Raw genomic sequence first — 21,489 nt, 5'->3', positions numbered from 1 at the left:
AAATATAGAAAGCCAATAAAGGTCAGAAAAATATCTTTCAACCTTTGAAAAATGACTTTTTCAACGATAACGAAGCCTAAATTACACGTTCATATTCTTAACAGGTTCTGAACAATTTCTGTTCAGGGCTACTGGCTGAATAGAGTATTTCCTCTCTCTAAAGATACCATTAATCCAAGCAGATGCAGTTTCCACTGGAGAGGTTTCGAATTTTGTTGTGTCACACGTATTAATTCCTATGTCCTTTCTCTTCCCTCCTGTGGCAAGTGTTATTTTTGAACCTTAAAACAACTTGTTTTTCTTCGTCTTCAGAGAGTGAAAGTTGTCTTGGCCCGGAGCCAAGGGAAGAAAGGCAGCGCCAAGAGAGAACCCAGGAGAGCAGCCCCTGCTGTCACCCGATGGACAGGCAGGCCGAGCCCCTGAGCCTGCCGGTAACTGCAGGGAAGGGCCACACGGAGGAGCCGGTCTGCAGCGCCGAGGCCACGCGGGAGCTCCACGCCCAGCCCTGGGACTCGGTCGGGAGCCGGTCTGAGGACGCCTGTGACGATGACAGCCACTCGCAGCTGCCTCAGACAGAGGCCTGCCGAGATGTGGCCACAATAGGAGGCCCCGCGGCAGCCCCCGCAGCATCGCCCCCCAGCGAGTCCATGCTAGAGCCGTTGATCTCACCTGGCCCTGACCTCATAGCACCTGCTCCCACCTCCAAGGGACCGTGTTCCCAGACTCAAAGAAAGGAACTCCGTCTGCCACTTAAGGATGCTTCTGAGGCGTTGGCCACAGACCGACTTGAGAACAGTGAATTCAATGAGCTGCAGCAACCTGATCTCCCAGACAGCGATGGAAAATCACCACGGGGGCCGCCCGAGCCAGAGCGCTCTGAGAGGGCACTTTGTGAGAGTAATCAGGACTCTGACTTAAGTGCAGTGCATCCAGGAGTGTGCATGGCCCCCGAGGACAGGGGGGGCGAGGACGAGCGAGTCAATAAGGAGACGGAAGACTATTTGAACAGCCTGTTAGAAGGATGCTTAAAAGATGCTGAAGACTCCCTGTCATGTGAAGACAACCAGGAGGAAGACTCAGACCTCCTTCCAGATCTTTCTCCCGAAGAAGCCTCCTACAGTCTGCAGGAGGATCTGCCTTCCGACGAGAGCTGTCTTTCTCTTGATGATCTAGCAAAAAGGATAGAGATTGCAGAGGTAAGTGTGGGATTTAACAGAAGTGCAATTAAAAGTAAAATGAAATTTTAAGAGCACATCTCTGCTAAATTGTGCCCTGTTTTTGTAAATTTTCTCCGGTTTCCAGCATGAGGGGAAAATCTACTTAATGTAAACTTTTAAAAATTAGTAGTTTTATTTTTTACATGCATTGAATAAGATGACTTTTGATCATGATGTTTATACTTGAAGAACTTTTATTGCATGCCTCCGGGGACAGTAAGTGTTATGAACACTGTTTTTTATACTGCTGTGATTTTTATTTGACAGTTCTGGCAGTTATGATCAAGACAAGATTAGTTACATTCTTGTAAGGAAATCTCATTTTTTTTCCCTCATAATACATACTCTTACGATTATTAAAATAATTTTTAATTCCTTAAAACAGTACAACAGAGCAAAGGAAACATTTTAAAATACAGTAAGACAAAGAGATACTGTGTGGATTTTTAAATCATTAAGTTGTATGTTGTGAGTCTTCTCTTTCTTGTAACATTAATTTATAATCTGTAGGTTTGAACAAACTTCATACCTACTGCTTGAGTGAAGTCAAATATTATGCATAAACCAGAGTTTCTCCAAACAGTAACGAAGCTGCTGAAGACAAAACAAACAAAAAATAATGGACAGGATCAAGATGACCACTCTTTGTTTGATAGTACAGTTTTTTTAAATTAAGGGAAAAAAAGGGGGCACCTGGGTGGCTCCGTCGGTGAAGTGTCTGCCTTCAGCTCAGGTCATGATCCCGGGGTCCTGGGATCGAGCCCCACATCAGGCTCCCTGCTCAGCGGGCTCCCTCTTCCTGTCCCTTCTGCCTGTTTGTGCTCTCTGTCTCTCTCTCTCTCTCAGAAAAATAAATAAAAATCTTTTTTTTTTTTTTTAAAGATTTTATTTATTTATGTGACAGAGAGACAGCCAGCGAGAGAGGGAACACAGCAGGGGGAGTGGGAGAGGAAGAAGCAGGCTCATAGCAGAGGAGCCCGATGTGGGACTCGATCCCGGCACGCCGGGATCACACCCTGAGCCGAAGGCAGACGCTCTAACGACTGCGCCACCCAGGCGCCCCAGAAAAATAAATAAAAATCTTAAAAAAAAAAAAAAAGCCATATGCAAACTGTAGCCCCCCGGGAAAGTGGCCTCGTACAGTGGAAAGAGAGAGGTCTTAGTCTGAGGTCACATACGGACCCACTAGCTAGCAGCCCTACAGGTTCCTGCTGACCTCTCCACGTCGCTATTTCCTCCCCTGAAAATTAGGATACCAGCTACTCTTCCTGTTTTTCATCTTATAGTTTGTTCCAAGTAAGCTTTTATGTCCCGTCTATAGCCATTGTTTTCTAATTCTGCATCATCATTGTGGGGAGAAAAACAAACTTCAAGTAGAAACTGGAGAAGCAACCGAGCAAAGTGGGCACCAGAGTGCCCGGGAAGGTGGAGCCCTGTGGGAGCCTGCGCGTCATCGGCTGTGAGGTCACGGGCATCCCGCATTGCCTCTTCTAGTCAGCTCCCCAGCAACTAGTCTTCATTTTGTCTTGACACAGTTGGATAGAATAGTAAAGCACTTTAGATCCAGTATTCATTCATTCGTTTATTTTAACCAGATTCTTATTACCATTTACAAGTCAGCCCTCTATAAACTATGATTTTTTTCTTCCTAATTTCCTCTTGAAATTGATTCATAGTGCTTAATGAGTACAGTTTCTGTTTGGGTGGATGAAAATTTTAGAAGCCATTACTGGTAGTGGTGGCACGACACTGTGAATGTAATTCATGCCACTCAGTTGTTACAATTGCAATTTTATGTTAGACGTATCTTACCACAATTTTTTCTTAAAATTAAAAAACATTAAATAGAGGAGAGGGTACAGAGCACACTGTCCGCATGGCCGAGGGGAGGGTACAGAGCATACTCTTCACGTGGCCAAGGGGAGGGTACAGAGCATACTCTTCACGTGGCCAAGGGGAGGGTACAGAGCATACTCTTCACGTGGCCAAAGAGAGGGTACAAGGCATACTCTTCACGTGGCCGAGGGGAGGGTACAGAGCATACTGTCCCCATGACCGAGGGGAGGGTACAGGACATACTCTCCACGTGGCTGGGATGTCCTAGGGAGCCCTCTTGTCTCTCTTCCCACCCTGCCCTTGCTCCTGTGAGTGGCTCTGCCCCTCACCGATTTCCTCGCTGCTCCCCACTCTTCCCACCTCTGTGATTATGGCGGAATGTTCTTTCACTGCCAGGTTTTCCCTTCCTGCTGGTCTCCCTGCCTTTATTCTGTTGCTGCTTCTGCACTGTTCAGCTCTGTCTGCGATGCTCCTGGGCCTTGACAGCCACTGCCGATCCAGCGAGCGTTTGCTGTGTCCTTGAAACACCCAGGTTCATCCCATCAGATGAAACAATTCATGCAAACTCTCATAGAGAACTAAAACCATCCACAGTAATTCAATTCAGTGATGCAGAGACGTGTGTAAATGAAACTTCTCTGGGCTTGAGGAGCATTTTAAAATCCAGAACAACTTTGCTAAGCAGAATGATAGCTTAGTGTCTGCAGCACGGATGTTCTTTCTTACGTAAAAAAGATCATGACACGCTCTCAAAAGAAGTATAACCAGCACTGTTTTTAAAAAGCATCAGAAACATTTAGGCTCATTTCATAGATTTTTAACATAAGAAGTGTATCACATGTGCAGTGTCCACAAGGTAGAGAGATTCACTCTTTTGTTCCCTCCTCAGTAATTTTTACGTAACTTCTGTATGTACCATGACTTTGCAGATGGAGCGACTGAAAATTCAGATAGGGTCACTCTGTATGTAAAGCCTGCATTCCCAACAGGTGTCCAAGTGTTATCGGTTGGCTGAATTTAACTATCCTGGTTTTGGGGAAAAGATGAAATTTTATTGCAATACCCATAATATTCTGACATGATTATTTTAATGTCAGAACCCAAACTCCCTTTACCCAGGGAGCCTGATAATGCCAGTAAATAATTGACTTGCTTGGTTCTGGAACCTGGGAGGGTTGTGTTATCTTCTCTTCAAACCCTTCAGCTGTTCCAAGGTACCTGGGTGCCTCGGTCGGTTGAGCATCTGACTCCTGGGCTCAGGTCATGATCTCAGGATTGTGCAGTCGAGCCCTGCCACAGGCTTCACATGGAGCGCAAAGTCTGCTTGTCCCCCCACTCCTCCTCCCTCCCTCTGCACACTCTCTCTCTCAAATAAATAAATAAATAAATTTTTAGGAAAAAAAACTCTTCAGCTGTTCCTGGCATCAAACCCTTGACAAGAAATATGTTCTTCAAATTCAAGGTGGTGTCATGATTCAACCCCATACTGGTAATTAGAGTCCACTCATCTTGTAGTAGATTGTTCCATGAGGGAGTGGGGCTAAGGGAGTTGTTTTGTTTTCTAAATGAATGACATGGAATATTGGGTATATTTTATGAAGCTTAATCTGTCCTTTCACATTGAAAATAATCATAGTAGATAATTCAGGAGATGCCCTTCGTGAGCACATTTTAGCAGCATGATCGCCATACGGAGATAAGCCACTCATTTTTCTTCATTAATATGTACATGTGTAATCTCTTTGTGGGGATGTGATAGCTGGGGAAGAAGCCACTTTGCTGCTGCTTGGGGCTCTAAAAAGTTTTTAATCTGAAAGAGGGCAAACCGTGTTCCCCACTCTATATCGGCAACATTTACTTAGGTATTTTCAGATGTCCATGTGTCTCAGGAAACAAAACCTGAAACTTTCTGGTGGGGAGAATGCTGATGACCCCGAGTTGCTGTTGGATTTATCTTCAGAGAAGCTGTGTCCTCAGAGTGCCCGCTGTGCAGTCTTCATCTCTTGACTAGATCGCTGGGGTGGGGAAGTCTCGTGAAGACGGGCCACTGTGGGAGTCCACACGGGATTAAGATGGGAGGCCAGGGCTAAGCAGCAGTTTATGAAATTCTGTAGGTACCTGGTCTGCGGATCGTGCCCAAAGGAGGGCTTTAGGAACCGTGATCGTGGCTGTTCCGTACAGGGGAGCCAGGCTAGTCCCGCTTCCTTACAGCCGAGGAAATGCAGTCTTCCAATCGTAGAAGACGCTTCATGGACAGTGGTTGACCCAGGACTCGTGTCCACGTCTGAAGAGCCTCCCCAGGATTATCCAGGGACGACCTACCTTTTCTTGTGCCAGATGGTCTCATCTTGTCTTTCTTTCTCATCCTGTCCTCTAAACTTTCTAATTGGTGATTCAGTGAGCCTCTTGACTGTTGGGTCTCTTGCACCCAGCTTCTCTTTTCCATGTAATCGTTCTTTTAATTTACATCGTAACTGCCCGTTCCTGGACCTTTGCTATAGCTCCTCAGTAAGTTTTCCCATTCCTCCTATCACCTTCGTCTCCCCCTCCAGATGGTCTTAGGTTAGCACTAAATTTGGGGTCTCAAACTGATACCCAAAGGGGCCAGTCAGGTCATAGAAGCAAATGAATGACTTAGTTGTAGGGTGACAGAGGGGGGCGAGAAGGTTCCCGTGCCTTGCCTGACCTTAAGCCCTATTTAGGACTGCCCTCTTTCCTTGTTTTTATAGGGCACACACAGTCTTCTACACTAATTGCAAACTCCTTAAGGGTGGGGATCCTATTGAATACATTTTTATATTTTCTACAAAGCCAACATGTTATTGTCAATAACAGTCATCTATACAGGGCAAGGCTTTTGTTTTGCTTTTAAACCTAGTGTATTTAGAAAAACAACCTTTGAAAACATACTTAGTTTTGATTATGTTAAGTGGAAAACCTGTGTTATCCAACTAAGTGTAAGCGAGGTGCTGTCTATATGGAAACTGCTCATCTGTGTATTCATTTTCTTATTGGCATATTTGTTGAGCACCTACTATATTCTAGAAATAAATTCACATAAAAATAAACAATGTAGGGGCACCTGGGTGGCTCAGTTGATTGAGTCCAACTTGATCTCTGCTCAGGTCTTGATTTCAGAGTCGTGAGTTCAATCCCCACGTTGGGCTCCATACTAGGCATGGAGCCTACTTAAAAATTAAATAAAAATTAAAAAAATAAACAATGTAGGTTCAGATATCAGTAAGGGCTGTGCCGAAATCTCAGCAGGGTGAGGGATGGAGAGAGATGGAGCTGGTGGGGTGGGGGGAGGAATGGGCTCTTTTAATCCAGGTGGCGGGAATGCACTGGGAGGGTGAGCACAGCTGGGGCACAGTGAACAAGGTGGGGGAACAGCAGGGAGTTCGGGGGAACGCAGAGGCTGAAGCCAAGGCCCGTAAGGGCCTCCAGACCAGGGTAAGGAACCGGAATCACATTCAGTCAATGGTGGAAAGCCGTGGTTTTGAGCAGGAGATGTGACCAGATCTGCTTCCTGGCTGCTCTGTGGAGACTAGAAGGTACGGGGGCAGGACCAAAGCAAGGAGACCCATCAGGTTATTGCCACAGTTGAGGTGAGAAGTAGCCAGTGTGCCGTTCAGGTTGCAGCCGTGGATATGGTGAAGCTGCAGGTCTGAGGGCAGGAAAATCAAGTGTTTTGTTCCGGAGTCTACCTATTTAAACGGTGTACTGGGGGTTAAAAAGTGGAGTGGTTCTTGACATTCTTATTTCTTTCCCTATTTTGTACTTACAAAGTTGTCCCGATAAGTAAATCGCAAAAACATGAGGCAGTGCCTAATCTAGAAACTTAGAGACTTGGTAAAACTCCTATTTTTTTTTTAAACCTTTTTCCTCTTTAAACTCATCTTTTAAAACTTCAGCATTGACAGACTTCAGCATTATTTGTTTTTTCCTCCTTTTTGCTCTCTCCGTTTTGCGCTGTTGTAAGATGTGGCACTGTGGGGTCGGAGGTCCCCACCGCGTTCTTTCCAAAAGTGGCTCTCCTCCCCATAGTCGCTTCCTCTTGCTCCGGTGTGACTTGTAATATTAATTTGCTGTGTTAGGAGTCATGACATTAATCTACTTGCAGATTAATGGAATGACACAAAAGACCTTACATCTCCCCATCTCCTCCCCCACGTCGCTAGATCAGTGGATTTAGCCATTAGTTGAAGTGTCTCTTAATTGGGGTGATGTGTAAGGTAAGGGTTTGTTGCAGGAGATATAAAGTACTTTGGAAAGACAAAAGAAACTGCTTAGGTTTATTTGAAAATTCTGTTCATCTCACTTTAATTGCAACATATAACAGACGACACTAAGCAAAATTTTCGTAGTCGTAGAAAATAAGATCTCTTCGCATGAAGAAAATGGCAAGAGGTTTAATGAGCTTGTATTCAAATTCTGCCGGTAGCTCGTGCGACAAACGTAAGCAGATTATATTAGCTGCCTGAGCTTGGCTCATTCTGTAAAATGGGACTTATAATGTCTGTGCGATAGATTCAATATGACGTGTTGTGTAAATGTGTACCAGTTCGCCAAATTGTAGGTCTCACTATGGAGCCCAAATCTAAAGGAGCAGGCAGGGAACGTCGCGTTCCTTCAGTGAACAGTGGTGGTAAATTTGACACATTCTTCTAGAGTGACCTCACTGGCGTGTAAGCTACTTACACTATATGAATATGATTTGTGAATGTTAATTCTCAAGTTAGTCAGAAACCAGCAGTGTTCCTGGTCAAAATTCACCAGCCTTGATGTCCTGGATTGAGCCAGCCTCTATCATTAGAAGAATATTACGTGTGTCTGCTTTCTCCTTTAATTTTGTGCGGGGGCAGTTCTAACAGCAAGCCCCTCTCAACGTTTTCCTTGTCACATTAGGATTTACTGTGTGCCAGTAAAGTTGTAACATAGTCTTGTTTTTTATGACCAGTTAATTCTTAAAACGCTACTTAAGATGATCATTGATATTTGAGGGGATGCGCAGTAGATCTGTTTATTTGCAAATGTACAGGACTGGGCCGGATGGATGTTCTGTTTTGCTTTTGTTTTTAATTCTTTACTTATTCATGGAGTACCACCAGCGACAATTACATTAATTACAGCTTAGACGTTCTTTTTGTTCTCAGTGGAAGGGCTGTTATATCTTGTTTGGATAGGAAAGAAACTTGGTAATTGAAGTGGGAAACTAAATTTAAAAATTTTATTGGTTTTTAAAAGCTTTATTGTTTTGAGATTTAAAAATTAACCTTTTAATGCTGACATTATGGTAAAAAGGAGGAAAAGGGGCATTGAAAATTTTTTTAGAGTAGTTTGGAGAAGACACGTTTCCATGTGTCCTAAATCATCTTCTCTACTTACTTAAAAACACTTGGCAGTCTTTTGAGTGAGACCGCAAACTAAACACCCTGACCTTGCTTTGGCTTACTTGCGTTTCTACCACAGAATCAGGGAAAACTCTGCCAAAGTTATTTCTTAAACTTTTTATATTTGATTGCCTTGATGTGGTAGGTAGAATTTCTGTGCTGGGGGTAGGTCCTAAGACCCCTGCCCAAAACCCTTGCCAAAACAGAGAGGAGCACACCCACTTGTCTTCTAAGAGTTTCCCCCTCGGCCCGCGTCTCCGGTGCCTGAAGTTGGTCCCTCCACCCCTTGTTCTATGTCTATAGACTATAGGACGCAGGACCCTGAGAAAAGAAAGGTCCCTGGAGGAGGTCCCTGAACACGGGAGGTCCCTGAACACGACTGAAAGGAGAGAAAAGAGCACACACCCTCACTTCACACTGGGGTGCACCTGCTGAAACAAGCGGTTTTTGGTGGGAGACGAAAAGGAAAAAGCATAAGGTGTGGTTAGATTTCTAGACAAGAATTAAGGGTTGGGTGGGGGAGGGTGTCACAACAGAATGTTGACCCTCCCACACAACCCTCATTTCTCCCCTCTTTCAAAAACTTGCCAAAGTTCGTCACGACCCACAGTAAATAAGGTGGGGCCACTTGGGAAGGCTTGTATTCCTTAACTGCATGACTTCCAGAGCCAGATGCTGCAGATGAGGCCAGCCGGCTGGTGCACTCTCACCGGCTGCTGAGCCTCAGAAACACATCTGTGTCTTTCCAGATGACTTCAGAGTTTCACTCAGTCCTTCAACATACTTTTATTCACATTCACTGTCTTTTGATTTATGATTTGAGTCTGTTTCTTGAATTTACAGATTGAAAATTCATATCACAAAGATATAAAACAGGAACGCCACTCTGGGGCTCATCTGCACACGTATTCTTTTTGTTTTTTTCCTTCCCACAATTATTAATAAGATTGTTTTTTTCTTAGTCGTTAAAGCAATTTGAAAACACTTATGGTTTTAGGTGAATTCACTGTAGGTAAATGTATGACTTTATTTTATGGAGAACTAGATAGTGAAAATAATCTATGAAAATTTCCCCCCCTTTTTTTCTACATTTATGAAAAATAACAAGAATATCAGTGATACATCATTAGTAGTAATATAGCCATTAAAAGTCATTTCCATTTTCCATCTCTTGCTCCTCAGAAACTTATTAGGACTTCTTTTCCTCTCCATTTCACTGTGGTACGTGTAAAATCATTCTACTCTGTCGTAGAAAGGGGCTCTTTAATGTTGGATAAAGGGGGTGTTTGTTGTTGGTTTCTAAAGAAACATTTGAAAGACTATTCCTTTGCATATTTGTACTTTCCATTTTAATGTCACTGAAGTGCTTTAGTTTTCTCAAATGAAGGACATCATCTGAAGTACACATTTCTTATAAAAAGAATAAATTGCTAACATTGATTTTTTTTTTTTTGAGATAATGCTTCTATAGACCCATGTTCAGGGAAGCCCAGTAGAAGATTATATTGAGTCATTTGGCCCTAAAAGCCTTGAGTTATAAAAAGAACTAACAGGATCAGTAATATTTATGCATAGCACATTATCAGAGATGGCTGGCTGGAGCTGGAAATCGCATTAAGTATTTTATGCCATTGATCAGATAAATGACATCACAGGCAGAGCCCTGAGCTTCCAGTGACCTGCTCCCAGCAAGTCACTGACATCTGCATGTTAGGCCCACAATGCCCACCTATGTCATCACCTACCGCTAGTCCTTCAGGCTGACTCACAGGTTAACTTTGAATCAACCTGCTGCTTGGAGTGAGGCTTTTGCTTCCTAGTCTGGCTCCACCAACTCATCCCCTTCTCCCTACACCGTGGAGTCTCTTAACTCCTAAATGGCAAGGGTTTTTGTTTTTGTCTTTATTGCTAAATAAGGGGTGGGGCCGAGGCAGCATAGAAAGGGGTGGAGGTGGGGACAGGAGATTTTAGCCAACTCTTTCTCCGAAGTGCCAAATAGTAAACATGTTAGACTTTAGGGTCTGCTGGGGCTACTCATTTCTGCGGTTGTAACAGCCCTACAGGGTATGTGGATGAGTGGGCCTGGCTGTGTTCCGATTAAATGTTATTTACAAAGAGTAGGCAAGGGGGCTTTGGCCTACTGCCCATAGTTTGCCAACCTCTGTGTGTTACAAAGTAACATATCCCTAGGAAACTGGCTCTGAGATATTCCAGAAGAGAAGTCCTTAAAATATTTTGAGCAGTAGAGCAGAATTTCATAAATACGTAGTGTCTCAAAGGAACTGAGCTTACTGCCCATTTTGATGTTAAGAGCTGGCATCGGGGGCGCCTGGCTGGCGCAGTCGGTAGAGCACGCGACTCTCCATCTCGGCTTCTTGAGTTCATAGCATCAAACATATTTTGCGTCTCACATGCTCATTTCTTAAAAATTGCTGGTGAATGGAAAAAGAAGTGGCGGACCATTAGCCTCTGTTATACAGCAAAAGCCAGCACTCATGATTAAGCAGAGTGGGGCCGTGAGTGATCATGTTACAGGCGCCCTCCAGGGACGTGGAGACGAGAGCCGGGTGGGTACAGAGGGCCTGGTTTCCAGTCCCTGCGCGCTGCGTCAGACCCAGAGCCCCAGAGTCGGCTCTGGGCTGTGGGAGAGCCGCTCAAGTTTCAGATGTGGGTATTTGGCGGTCATCTGCATAAAGTCAAAATATTATCTGTTGGAACAATTCTGATGATTGATTGTGATGGGTTTTTTTTCTGTAGAAGTTGGATAAACCTATAATAGAAATTCAAGTGCCTATTGAGTAGAATTGGTCTTTTTTACTGTTTGTGTGAATATCTCCGACAGGTTGTCCCTGCGGAAGGACTGGTCTCTATATTAAAGAAGAGGAATGAGGGTGTAGGAGACCATCCTGCCCAGATGCAGCAGAAACCATCGAAACGAAGAGTGAGGTTCCAGGAGATAGACGATGACTTGGATCAAGGTAAAGCACCCGGGGGCCCGTCTAGCACCGAGCTGCTTCTTGGTGTCGGCCGAGAGAGGGTCCAGACCCGGGAGCGTATTTGGTAATAGGGTTGGTAAAAGGACATGTGTACTTTGTTGCTTTATTATATTCTGTGAAGAAACACGTAGAATCAAACGGTCATCAGCTCTTCTGTTATTCCTGTGCATTTTGTTCAAAGAAGTGAGAAAGTGGTAAACTTCAGCTCCTGGCCTCCCTGTCTCACCGACAGCCTGCTCAGAGCTCATTTCAATGTCTTAATACTTTTAATACTTTTTTTTTTTAAGTGGCCATTAATACTCCTCCTTTGTAGGTCTGAGAAATATTTCTGAATTACGAGGATATTCTCTCTGGTGATTTCTTCGAGACTCTACGGGACAAAGTGCTGTAACACTGCTTTCTCGCCTTTGACCCCTCCCTCCCAGGCCCGTGTGTGCGGTGGTTGCTAGGGAGACCTGAGGCCTAAGTCAATAAGGGTGAGAGGAAATACAGCCAAGAACTTTTCAGCGGGCTTCTGGATTTTATAAAACAATGGCATTGCTAAAATAACAGAGTAAACACGTAGCTATGCCTTCTAGGTACATAAAGTGACAGTGGTAGAGGTCTCTAAATTTTTCCAGTAGAAAGCTTCTAATTTACGGTTATAAAGAAGCCTTGGAAACGATCGATCCCCATCCGTCCTTTTACCTCTGCACCAGGCTTCTCCAGAGAGAGTGCTGTGTTCTCTGCACGAATGGCACTGAATCATTGCTTACCGGGAGGAGCCCGGATGTACAGATGACACACCTACATACTCCGTGGCCATCACATCTTAGCCCGGTCACTTAGTTTCTGCTCGGCTGCCACCTGCCTCCGGCTTTGGCCACACAGCTCCGAACAGTTTCAATGCCTGTCGATAAAACAAACAAGACAGATGTTTTAAAATAAACTGTGTTTAAATATTCACATTGAAATGTGTGATTATGAAGAAAAACGTGGGAAACTTCACGCACTACCTGGTTAACATAGATGAGGGGGTGGGAGTGCATGATGCCAAAAAAACAGAAGAGGGTGAAAAAAACTGAACTGACCAAAAAAGCAAAAAACCCCGAGAGATACAGTAATGATATTATGTTTATTCATTTGTAGAAAAATATATCTGCAAATATACATGTAAATTATCAAACCTATTGATTATTAAAATTTATTAAACTATAAATTTGTAAATCATAGAACAATATAATTACATAATCCTATTTTTAAGGGTTTTTTTTTTAAAGATTTTTATTTATTGGGGCGCCTGGGTGGCACAGCGCTTAAGCGTCTGCCTTCGGCTCAGGGCGTGATCCCGGCGTTATGGGATCGAGCCCCACATCAGGCTCCTCTGCTGGGAGCCTGCTTCTTCCTCTCCCACTCCCCCTGCTTGTGTTCCCTCTCTCGCTGGCTGTCTCTATCTCTGTCGAATAAATAAATAAAAATCTTTTAAAAAAAAAAGATTTTTATTTATTTATTAGAGAGAGAGAGAGCATAAGCAGGGGGAGGAGCAGAGGGGGAGGCAGAAGCAGACTCCCTGCTGAGCTGGGAGCCCAACTTGGGGCTCAATCCCAGGAGCCTGAGATCACAACCTGAGGCAGATGCTTAACCGACTGAGCCACCCAGGCATCCCTACATAATCCTATTTATATAAGAATCCTGAAACCTGTGTGTTTGATCTGGAAGGTTACACACTAGAGTGTTTTTGCCCCTAGGTGAGAGGGGAGTAGGAGAAAAACAGAGAGTCCCTAGATTCTTAGATGTCTTTGTGTTTAAATTTTTACAGGAAGAATATATTCACATAATCCTGTAAAATCTTCCAAATAAAGTCTTTATAGTTTATATTATGTTTTATAAAATGTAGGGGGGATTATCATAAAAGGAATATATGCTAATCATGAAAAAGCTCATGCAGTGATGGGGTACCTTGGTGGTGCAGTCCGACTCTTGGTTTTGGCTCAGATCGTGATCTCGGGGTCATGAAATGGAGCCCTGCGTCCGGCTCTGCGTTCAGCAGGGAGTCTGCTTGGGATTCTCTCTCCCCCTCAACCCCTCCCCCCACCACATGTGCACACTCTCTCTTTTTGTCTCTTTCTCTCTCTCTCTAAAATAAATAAATAAAATCTTTAAAAAAAAAAAAATGAAGTGAAACAGTGTCAAGTTTTCCAATCTTCCCTTGAATGTTTCCCCCAAGTACTAACTGAAGTTTCTTACTGTATTTTCAAGAAACATAGTGTATATATATGTGCACATGTGTACATACACACTGACTCATGCATGGTTTTTGTTTTAACACAAATGGGTTCACTTCTTTTTCATTGAACCATCGATCTTGGATGTCTTCCTATGAGAAAATATATTAAACTTACTTCATCCTATTAAACAATTGCATGTTATTTCATTATATGAATGTCCCATGATTATTTAACTGTTCCATTATAACTGGAATAACAGTTATTCTCAACTTTTTGTGCTAACAGACTTTGTCACAGTGAACATGCCTGTAAATATGCTAGTTTGTGATGGGCTGATTCTATAGGCTGATTCCTGGAAGTGAATTTGTTGGACTAAGTGATAGGGTCCAGCTGCCCTGAGGCGGTCCTGGTTTACACCTATTGTCTCAGCTTTGTCCCCCCACTCTCCCTTGATTTCAAACATGTCCCAGTCAGGAGGATACATTAATTTAAAGTTTTAGTGGATGCTGCCAAATCACCTTTCAAGAAGGTTCTGGTACTTTCTCATAGTGCTGATCATAAAACTTTTTAGTCTTTTTCCAAATTTTAAAATTCTTTAATTATGAATGATCATTAAGGCTTTCCAACAAAAGAATAGCTATTTTCTTAATATAGACAGAGTGATACTGACATTTTTATTAAAAACAGACCTGCCCATTATTAAGCAAAATATAAAGAAATCACTATACTAGCTAGAACATTGCTGTTCCATTAAATGATAAGAGTAAAATTGAGTAATGGCACCTGGGTGGCTCAGTCAGTTTATGGTCTGCCTTCGGCTCAGGTCATGATCTCAGCGTCCTGGGATCAAGTCCCACACTGGGCTCTCTGCTCAGTGGGGAGTCTGCTTCTCCCTCTGCCTGCCATTCCCCCTACTTGCACTCTCTCTCTTTCTCAAATAAATAAGATTAGGAAAAAAAAAAAAGAGTAAAATTGAATAAGATGCAAGAGTGATCCCACCCGAAGACATTTTTTTATTGTTTAATATCAAATTGACCTTGCTTTAAGGTAAGCTCATGATGTGAACTGCAAAGATATGGTAATACTGAGATTGTAATTTGTACCCTAAAATAAGGCTATGAGCACATCAGAGAAGCACTGCCCTTCTTTTCTTTTCTAATGGAATCAATTATATTCGTTGTATAAATGAGCTAGTTTTCATTTTAGCATTGACAGGCTCCACAGGTGTGTGTGTCTGTTGTGACTGACAGGTGTGTGTCTGGTGACTGACAGGCCTATGTCTGGGGTAACTGGCGTGTGTCTGTGGTGACAGGCGTGTGTCTGTGGTGACTGACAGGTGTGTGTGGTAACTAACTGACAGGTGTATGTCTGTGGTAACTAACTGACAGATGTGTATGGTGACTAACAGGTGTGTGTTGTGGTAACTGACTGGCATGTGTCTGTGGTAACTGGCATGTGTCTGGTGACAGGCATGTGTCTGTGGTGACTGACAGGCATGTGTGTCTGGTGACTGACAGGCGTGTGTCTGTGGTAACTGACAGGTGTGTGTCTGTGGTGACTAACAGGCATGTGTCTGGTGACTGACAGGCGTGTGTCTGTGGTAACTGACAGGCGTGTGTCTGGTGACAGGCATGTGTCTATGGTGACTGACAGGCGTATGTCTGGGGTAACTGACAGGCATGTGTCTGGTGACTGACAGGCGTGTGTCTGTGGTGACTAGCAGGTGGGTCCTGTGCAGTCCTCACATGCACTAGCTTTCCGTCAGTGACTCCGCCCCTGGAGGACTCAGGTTAACTAGAAACGTCTACTTACCATGATCAGCAAGAAGACAGCAGACACTGGGATTTCCGTGTTGCATCAGTTTAACCTTAGTCTGTTCTCATGTCTGCAGATGAAGTTGGAGGTGGTTCCTGTATTTTACTGGTCTTGCTGTGCATAGCAACGGTTTTCCTGAGTGTTGGAGGAACTGCATTGTACTGCACTTTTGGTGACATGGAGTCGCCAGTTTGTACGGACTTTGCGGACAACGTGGACTTCTATTACACTAAGTTACTGCAGGGAATGGCGGAACTGAAACACTGGATCTACCTCTCCTAGCAGCACTCAGGAGGCATAGGCATGCTGGCAGTGAGAATCAAAGAGTGAACCTTTCTAAACAGCTTTTATTTTCGGAGTTCTGTAACATGCGTCCCCTCCCCCCGGTGAGGAGCCCTGGACTTCCAGAAACGGCAGCTTTAAATGGTAATCCAGAGGAGCTCTCAGAATAACCCAGAGGCACATGTCGATCTGAGTATCGTGGATGGAAGGAATGGTCTTTGGAGAGCACGTCCACCCCCTCTGTGCTGCTTCCTAGTGTAGCGAGCTTCGCCCAGCAGAATCTCGAGGGCACTGGTGGAGCCCCACCATTTTTAGCTGCCCTGTCAAGCTAATGGTTAAAGGACACTTGGTTTACATTCGTTGGTCCAAAGACATTGCTTCCAGCCATCACGCAATAAGTTTGTGTATAATCAGAAGGAGTTACCTTACGGTTTCATTGTCTTTTTTTTAGTTAATCTTGGAAGCTGTGTAATTTAGGCTTTGTGCATTATTTCCAGATTCCTTTCTTCATCTGCGAAACGATTGTGTGTGTGCGTGTGCCCGCGTGCGTGTCTGTTTCAGACGGTTATCCTAAGCGAATACCCGACGCGGAACAACAAAGATGATCTTTATTTGTGACTATAGATGTATGGGCACAAAAGGAAGGCTTAACTGTGGAACAAATGAGTGCTAGAAATCTCGGCCCTAAAATCAGACACTGTGATAGATCTGTGACAATTAATTCGATTAACTAGCCCGAAATTAATCACAGGCCTAGAGGTAAAGAGGAAAACCTAAAGAGCTCCCTCTAAGTCTCAGTCTCCCAGCTTCATGGTGGATTCAGTGCTTCCTGAGGAATGATGAGAGCTGGCCTCACTTCTCAGGAGGTGAGCACCTGTTACTAGGTTCTGAGAAGCTAAGAACCAGAATACAAAGATCAAGAAGATACTAGCTCCTGCTCTAGATGTTTTAATTTTGGTCTTATGTAGAATAAACTCCCACTTTGGCAAATTAAATTAAATCACCATGTATAATCCAGTATTAAAAAATCACGCATTCAGACGTTTGAATGCACATTCATATCATGGGCTTGATTTAGACCTCTTATGGGGCCGTTGAGCAAAAATTCAATCAATCATATCTTAAATAGGTGTCTGACTTTGGTTTCAATCTGTCAGTTCGGTGGCATTTCCTTTTCTGAGGGACAGTGGTCTAACATTTAGAAAGCCTTGCTTTGGCTTTTTATAGCATAGGCAGCCCTTTTAACAGAAACAGAACACATGAATTCTAGTTTTTTAGCAAGTGACCATTATTTCATGTTTTTTGTTAGGATCGTTTGAAAGAGAAAGGGAGAAATTTACTTTCTAGTTGTTACTGGCTGGTACAGTACCTCCCTGTGTGTTTCTGTTTATTTATTTAGATTATATGAATTTTAAAGGGCTTTTTATATAAGTTGGAAGTCTGTTGAGCATGCGTTCGGTCATCCCAATGCTAGGTATTTAATTGCTATGTACTTAGTGTTTTGATTTTCTATAATTTTGGTTCAGTGTATTTTTAGGCCTGTTAATTTTTAAGTTGATGTTTTTATTTCCACTTATAATACTGTTTGACTTGTCTATCATGTCACCATAAACTGTAATATTTTCAAGGATTATAGATCAAAGATATTTATTTAGAAGTGTACGAGAGACTGAAATTTAGATTCCTTATACTTAAGGCTGATTTTATTAGAGGATTATTTTAATGTTCTATTATAAATTTTAAGGATTTGTATTCAGATTGTATGTAAACTATGTAAAATGTTGATGGTACTCTCTCACATGGTTCTAGAAAAGACATTCACCCAAGTCCGCTGTGAGGGGCATCCCCAGCAGAGACAAACCTCTTCTGTTTAACCCTCGTGATTCCTAGTTTCGAGAATTTGGTGGTGGGGATTTCTGCCAGTTTTATGTCAAGATAAGTCAGAATTTCCCTCCTGTTCACCTCTTTTAGGTCACTATCGAAGTCCTAAATCTGTGACATCACATTTGCCTAAAGGCCACCAGGGCCACCCGATCCTGAAACCGGAGACCTCACACTGGGGCACAAGGACTGAGACAGAATACCCGGTTCTCAGGGGCCCAGTTGTGTGTCAGACAAACCGTGTGTGTCCTCACCGCTTCCCAGGGAGCGTGAGGTGAGCTCAGGAGCATACTGATATCTTGACTTAAAATAAGCATGAAATCTCAACTAGAAAAAATTAGGACAACTTTAAAAAATGTAATAGTCATTTATTGCATGAATTGGAGTAAATCCATCTGGTGATAAAAAGAAATTGTTATCTCACGCATAAAAAATTCATTCCAGTTTTACTACAATGTAATTTTTTCTGCCATTTGAAAGTACTGACAACTATTTGTAACTAATCTTCCCTAAAAACTGTATTTGAGGGTAACAGATCAAGCTTGTAATTTAAAATGACACCAACACAGCGTCTCAGAGAGTTTATTTGAACCCTGGGGTGCTGAGAAAAACTGCTTCAAAGAGACAGTGAAATGCTTTGAGAGGTTGGTCTGGCCCCACATGCAGATGGCCGTCTATTTTGGGACTCTAAGAGGTCCCTGCGGAAAAGCTCTTCTGGTTATAAAAGCCCTCCCCTGTCTGCCTGACACAGTAACTGGAATTTACTCTAAAAACTCATTGCTTCGGATTTAAAAATCAAAATCCTCTGAGCTATAAATCTGTGTATTATGCTGAGAGGATTTGAAATTGGAAGGCAGGCCTTGTTTCAAAAGGACAGGTGTGAATTGGGGCATGCTGGAGCAGCGGGGTGCGGAGGGGGCAGGAATTGAGAAGGAAACAAGGGAAGGTGGGGAAAGAACAAAGAAATCCTTTGATTGTTAAGCTGCTTTGCTGAGAGGCTGGCTTTGTGGGCATTTACCCCCTGTTCAAAGAGAGACCGATTTTTGTCTTCCCACTGACATGACCTGCCTAACTCCTGTGGATTTCTGTGGGTTTAATTAATATTAACACACCCTCGTATACTGCCCCGTGCAGTGTAGATAGTGTTTTCACCTGTATGCATGTGATGGTTACATCATAAAACACACATCCCTCAGTGCAGCTTTGTATCTCCCCAATCCTGTCTGCTTTCCATCCCATCACGTTGTCTCCGCCCTCGGCAAGAATGAGGGTGATCTAGGGTTGATGGCACAAATTCTAGTGCTGTCTGCTGTTTTAACAACCTCAAAGATCAACGTTTATCGAGCTCCATGCACTAGCCCTGTAAAAGCTATGATAAGTTAAACATTTCCTGAAGGATTCTAGAACAGTTTAACTCTCTCTGGGTTTAGAGTGCTGAGAGAAAAGGTATCTCTTCTCCCTGGTTCTAACAGAAGTAGCTCCTAAACTCAGCTTTTTGCCTTTGCCCTGAGATCAGAACACCTCAGAAAGGAGAGTGTACTTGCCAGTTTGTTTCATGGGACCAGTATCACTCTGAGACCAAAACCAGACAGGTCAATAAGAAAAGATAGCTAAAGACCAATATCACTCATGAACTTAGACACAAAATCCCTAACGAATACCAGTCGATCCAATCTAATAATATACACAAGAGATAATACAGCATTGCAACCAAGTGAGATTAATCCCAGAAGTACAATGTTGTTTTCACGTTCAAAAGTCCTTCGATATAACTCACCGTTTTAAGAAAGAAAAACTGTATTACCATACCAACAAATGCATACAAATCATACACCATTTGTGATAAAAACTCTGAGCAGGGGCGCCTGGGTGGCACAGCGGTTAAGCGTCTGCCTTCGGCTCAGGGCGTGATCCCGGCGTTATGGGATCGAGCCCCACATCGGGCTCCTCCGCTATGAGCCTGCTTCTTCCTCTCCCACTCCCCCTGCTTGTGTTCCCTCTCTCGCTGGCTGTCTATCTCTCTGTCAGATAAATAAATAAAATCTTTAAAAAAAAAAAAAAAAACTCTGAGCAAACTAGGACTTCCTTAACTTGATCAAGGGTATTTCTTACATTTTATTTATTTATTTATTTATTTATTTATTTATTTATTTATTTATTTATTTATTAGAGAGAGAGAGAGCACACAAGCAGGCGGAATAGCAAGCAGAGGGAGAAGAATCAGGCTTTCCGCTGAGCACGGAGCCCAACGCAGGGCTTGATCCCAGGACCGTGGGATCATGACCCAAGCCGAAGGCAGTCGTTTAACCAACTAAGTCACCCAGTCACCCCTCATCAAGGGCTCTTCTGAAAAACCCGCAGCTAATATCAAATACCTAGTTGAGGGGCGCCTGGGTAGCGCAGTCGTTAAAGCGTCTGCCTTCGGCTCAGGGCGTGATCCCGGCGTTTTGGGATCGAGTCCCACATCGGGCTCCTCCGCTAGGAGCCTGCTTCTTCCTTTCTCACTCGCCTGCTGTGTTCCCTCTCTCGCTGGCTGTCTCTCTGTCACATAAATAAATAAAATCTTTAAAAAAAAAAAATACCTAGTTGAAAAAGACAAGTGCTTTTCTTCCTCAGGTCAGCAACAAGGACAATCCAGACATGCCTCCTCTTGTAGGGGCACCAGCGATCCTTTATGAAGGCTCCAAGGTAATTCAGTGGGGCAAAGGAAAGTCTTCCACACCTGAAGCTGGCACAACTGCATGTCCCATTTGGGAATAAAATCCTTAGACCTTTACCTCACACATAAAAATTAACTAGAAATAAATGGATCCAGGGGCGCCTGGGTGGCACAGCGGTTAAAGCGTCTGCCTTCGGCTCAGGGCGTGATCCCGGCGTTCCAGGATCGAGCCCCACGTCAGGCTCCTCCTCTATGAGCCTGCTTCTTCCTCTCCCACTCCCCCTGCTTGTGTTCCCTCTCTCGCTGGCTGTCTCTATCTCTGTCAAATAAATAAATAAAATCTTTAAAAAAAAAAAAAAAAAAAGAAAGAAATGGATCCAAATGCAAATGCTAAAATTATGAAACTTCTAAAAGAAAAGAAGAAAATCTTTGCCCAACCTTTGGGTAAGCAAAGGTTTCTGAGAACACGAAAATATACAAACCAAAAAATTTATTAACTGAACTTTAAAAACTCATACTCTTTGGGGGCACCTGGCGGGCTTAGATGGTAGAGGGTGCAGCTCTCGATCTCAGGGTTGTGAGTTCGAGTCCCACAATGGGTGTAGAGATTAAAGTCATAAATGAATAAATAACTTGAACTCTTGGAATTACATAGTTAAGAAAATGAAAAAGCAAGCTGAGCAGCAGAAAAAATATCCACAATACCTTTATCTGGTAAAGGCCTTGTATTCAGAATATATGAAGATCATACAACTCAATATTATGACAAACAATCCAGTTAAAAATCTTTGGACGTCCTTTACAAAAGAGAATACACCAGTGGCTATTGAGCACATGAAAAGATGTTGCATATCATTAGTCATCAAGAAAATGCAAATTGGAACAATGAGAAACCTGCTAGAATGATTAAAATTACCAAGACTGACACTACGCCTGGAAATGCAAGGGTGGTTTAGTATAAGAAAATCAATATAATAATGCCATTAACAGAACAAAGGGGGGGAGGACATGATTATCTAAACTGATGCAGAAAAGGCATTTGACTAAAATCCAAAAAAATCCAACATTCTTTCATGATAAAAACTCTCAATAACCTAGGAATAACTTCCTCAACACGGTAAAGGTCATTTACCAAAAAAACCCCCACAGCTAATACAGTGAAAGACTGGAAGCTATCTCCTTAAGATCGAGATTCTAGGGGCA

The 21,489-nt window shown here is 43.1% G+C and overlaps 1 protein-coding gene across 3 annotated transcripts in view; it reads left to right on the top strand.

Annotated features, from left to right (window-relative positions):
* Positions 1-18,193, top strand: part of CNST (consortin, connexin sorting protein) — a 112,414-nt gene extending 94,221 nt beyond the window's left edge. The window contains exons 9-11 of one of the 3 annotated variants that reach the window (XM_045796311.2): positions 313-1,196; positions 11,289-11,424; positions 15,541-18,193. In XM_045796311.2, coding sequence (XP_045652267.1) covers positions 313-1,196; positions 11,289-11,424; positions 15,541-15,746 — 1,226 coding nt within the window. In that variant the 3' untranslated portion in view covers positions 15,747-18,193. The other 2 variants (XM_045796324.2, XM_087859545.1) reach the window with 2 other exon arrangements.
* The last annotated feature ends 3,296 nt before the right edge of the window (positions 18,194-21,489 follow it).

This window comes from Ursus americanus, chromosome 2 (assembly GCF_024610735.1).
Source record: "Ursus americanus isolate L20-20 chromosome 2, mUrsAme1.1.p, whole genome shotgun sequence".
Classification (NCBI taxonomy): domain Eukaryota; kingdom Metazoa; phylum Chordata; class Mammalia; order Carnivora; family Ursidae; genus Ursus; species Ursus americanus.
Note: the sequence above shows the minus strand (reverse complement) of the source record. Positions and strands in the feature narration are given on the sequence as shown.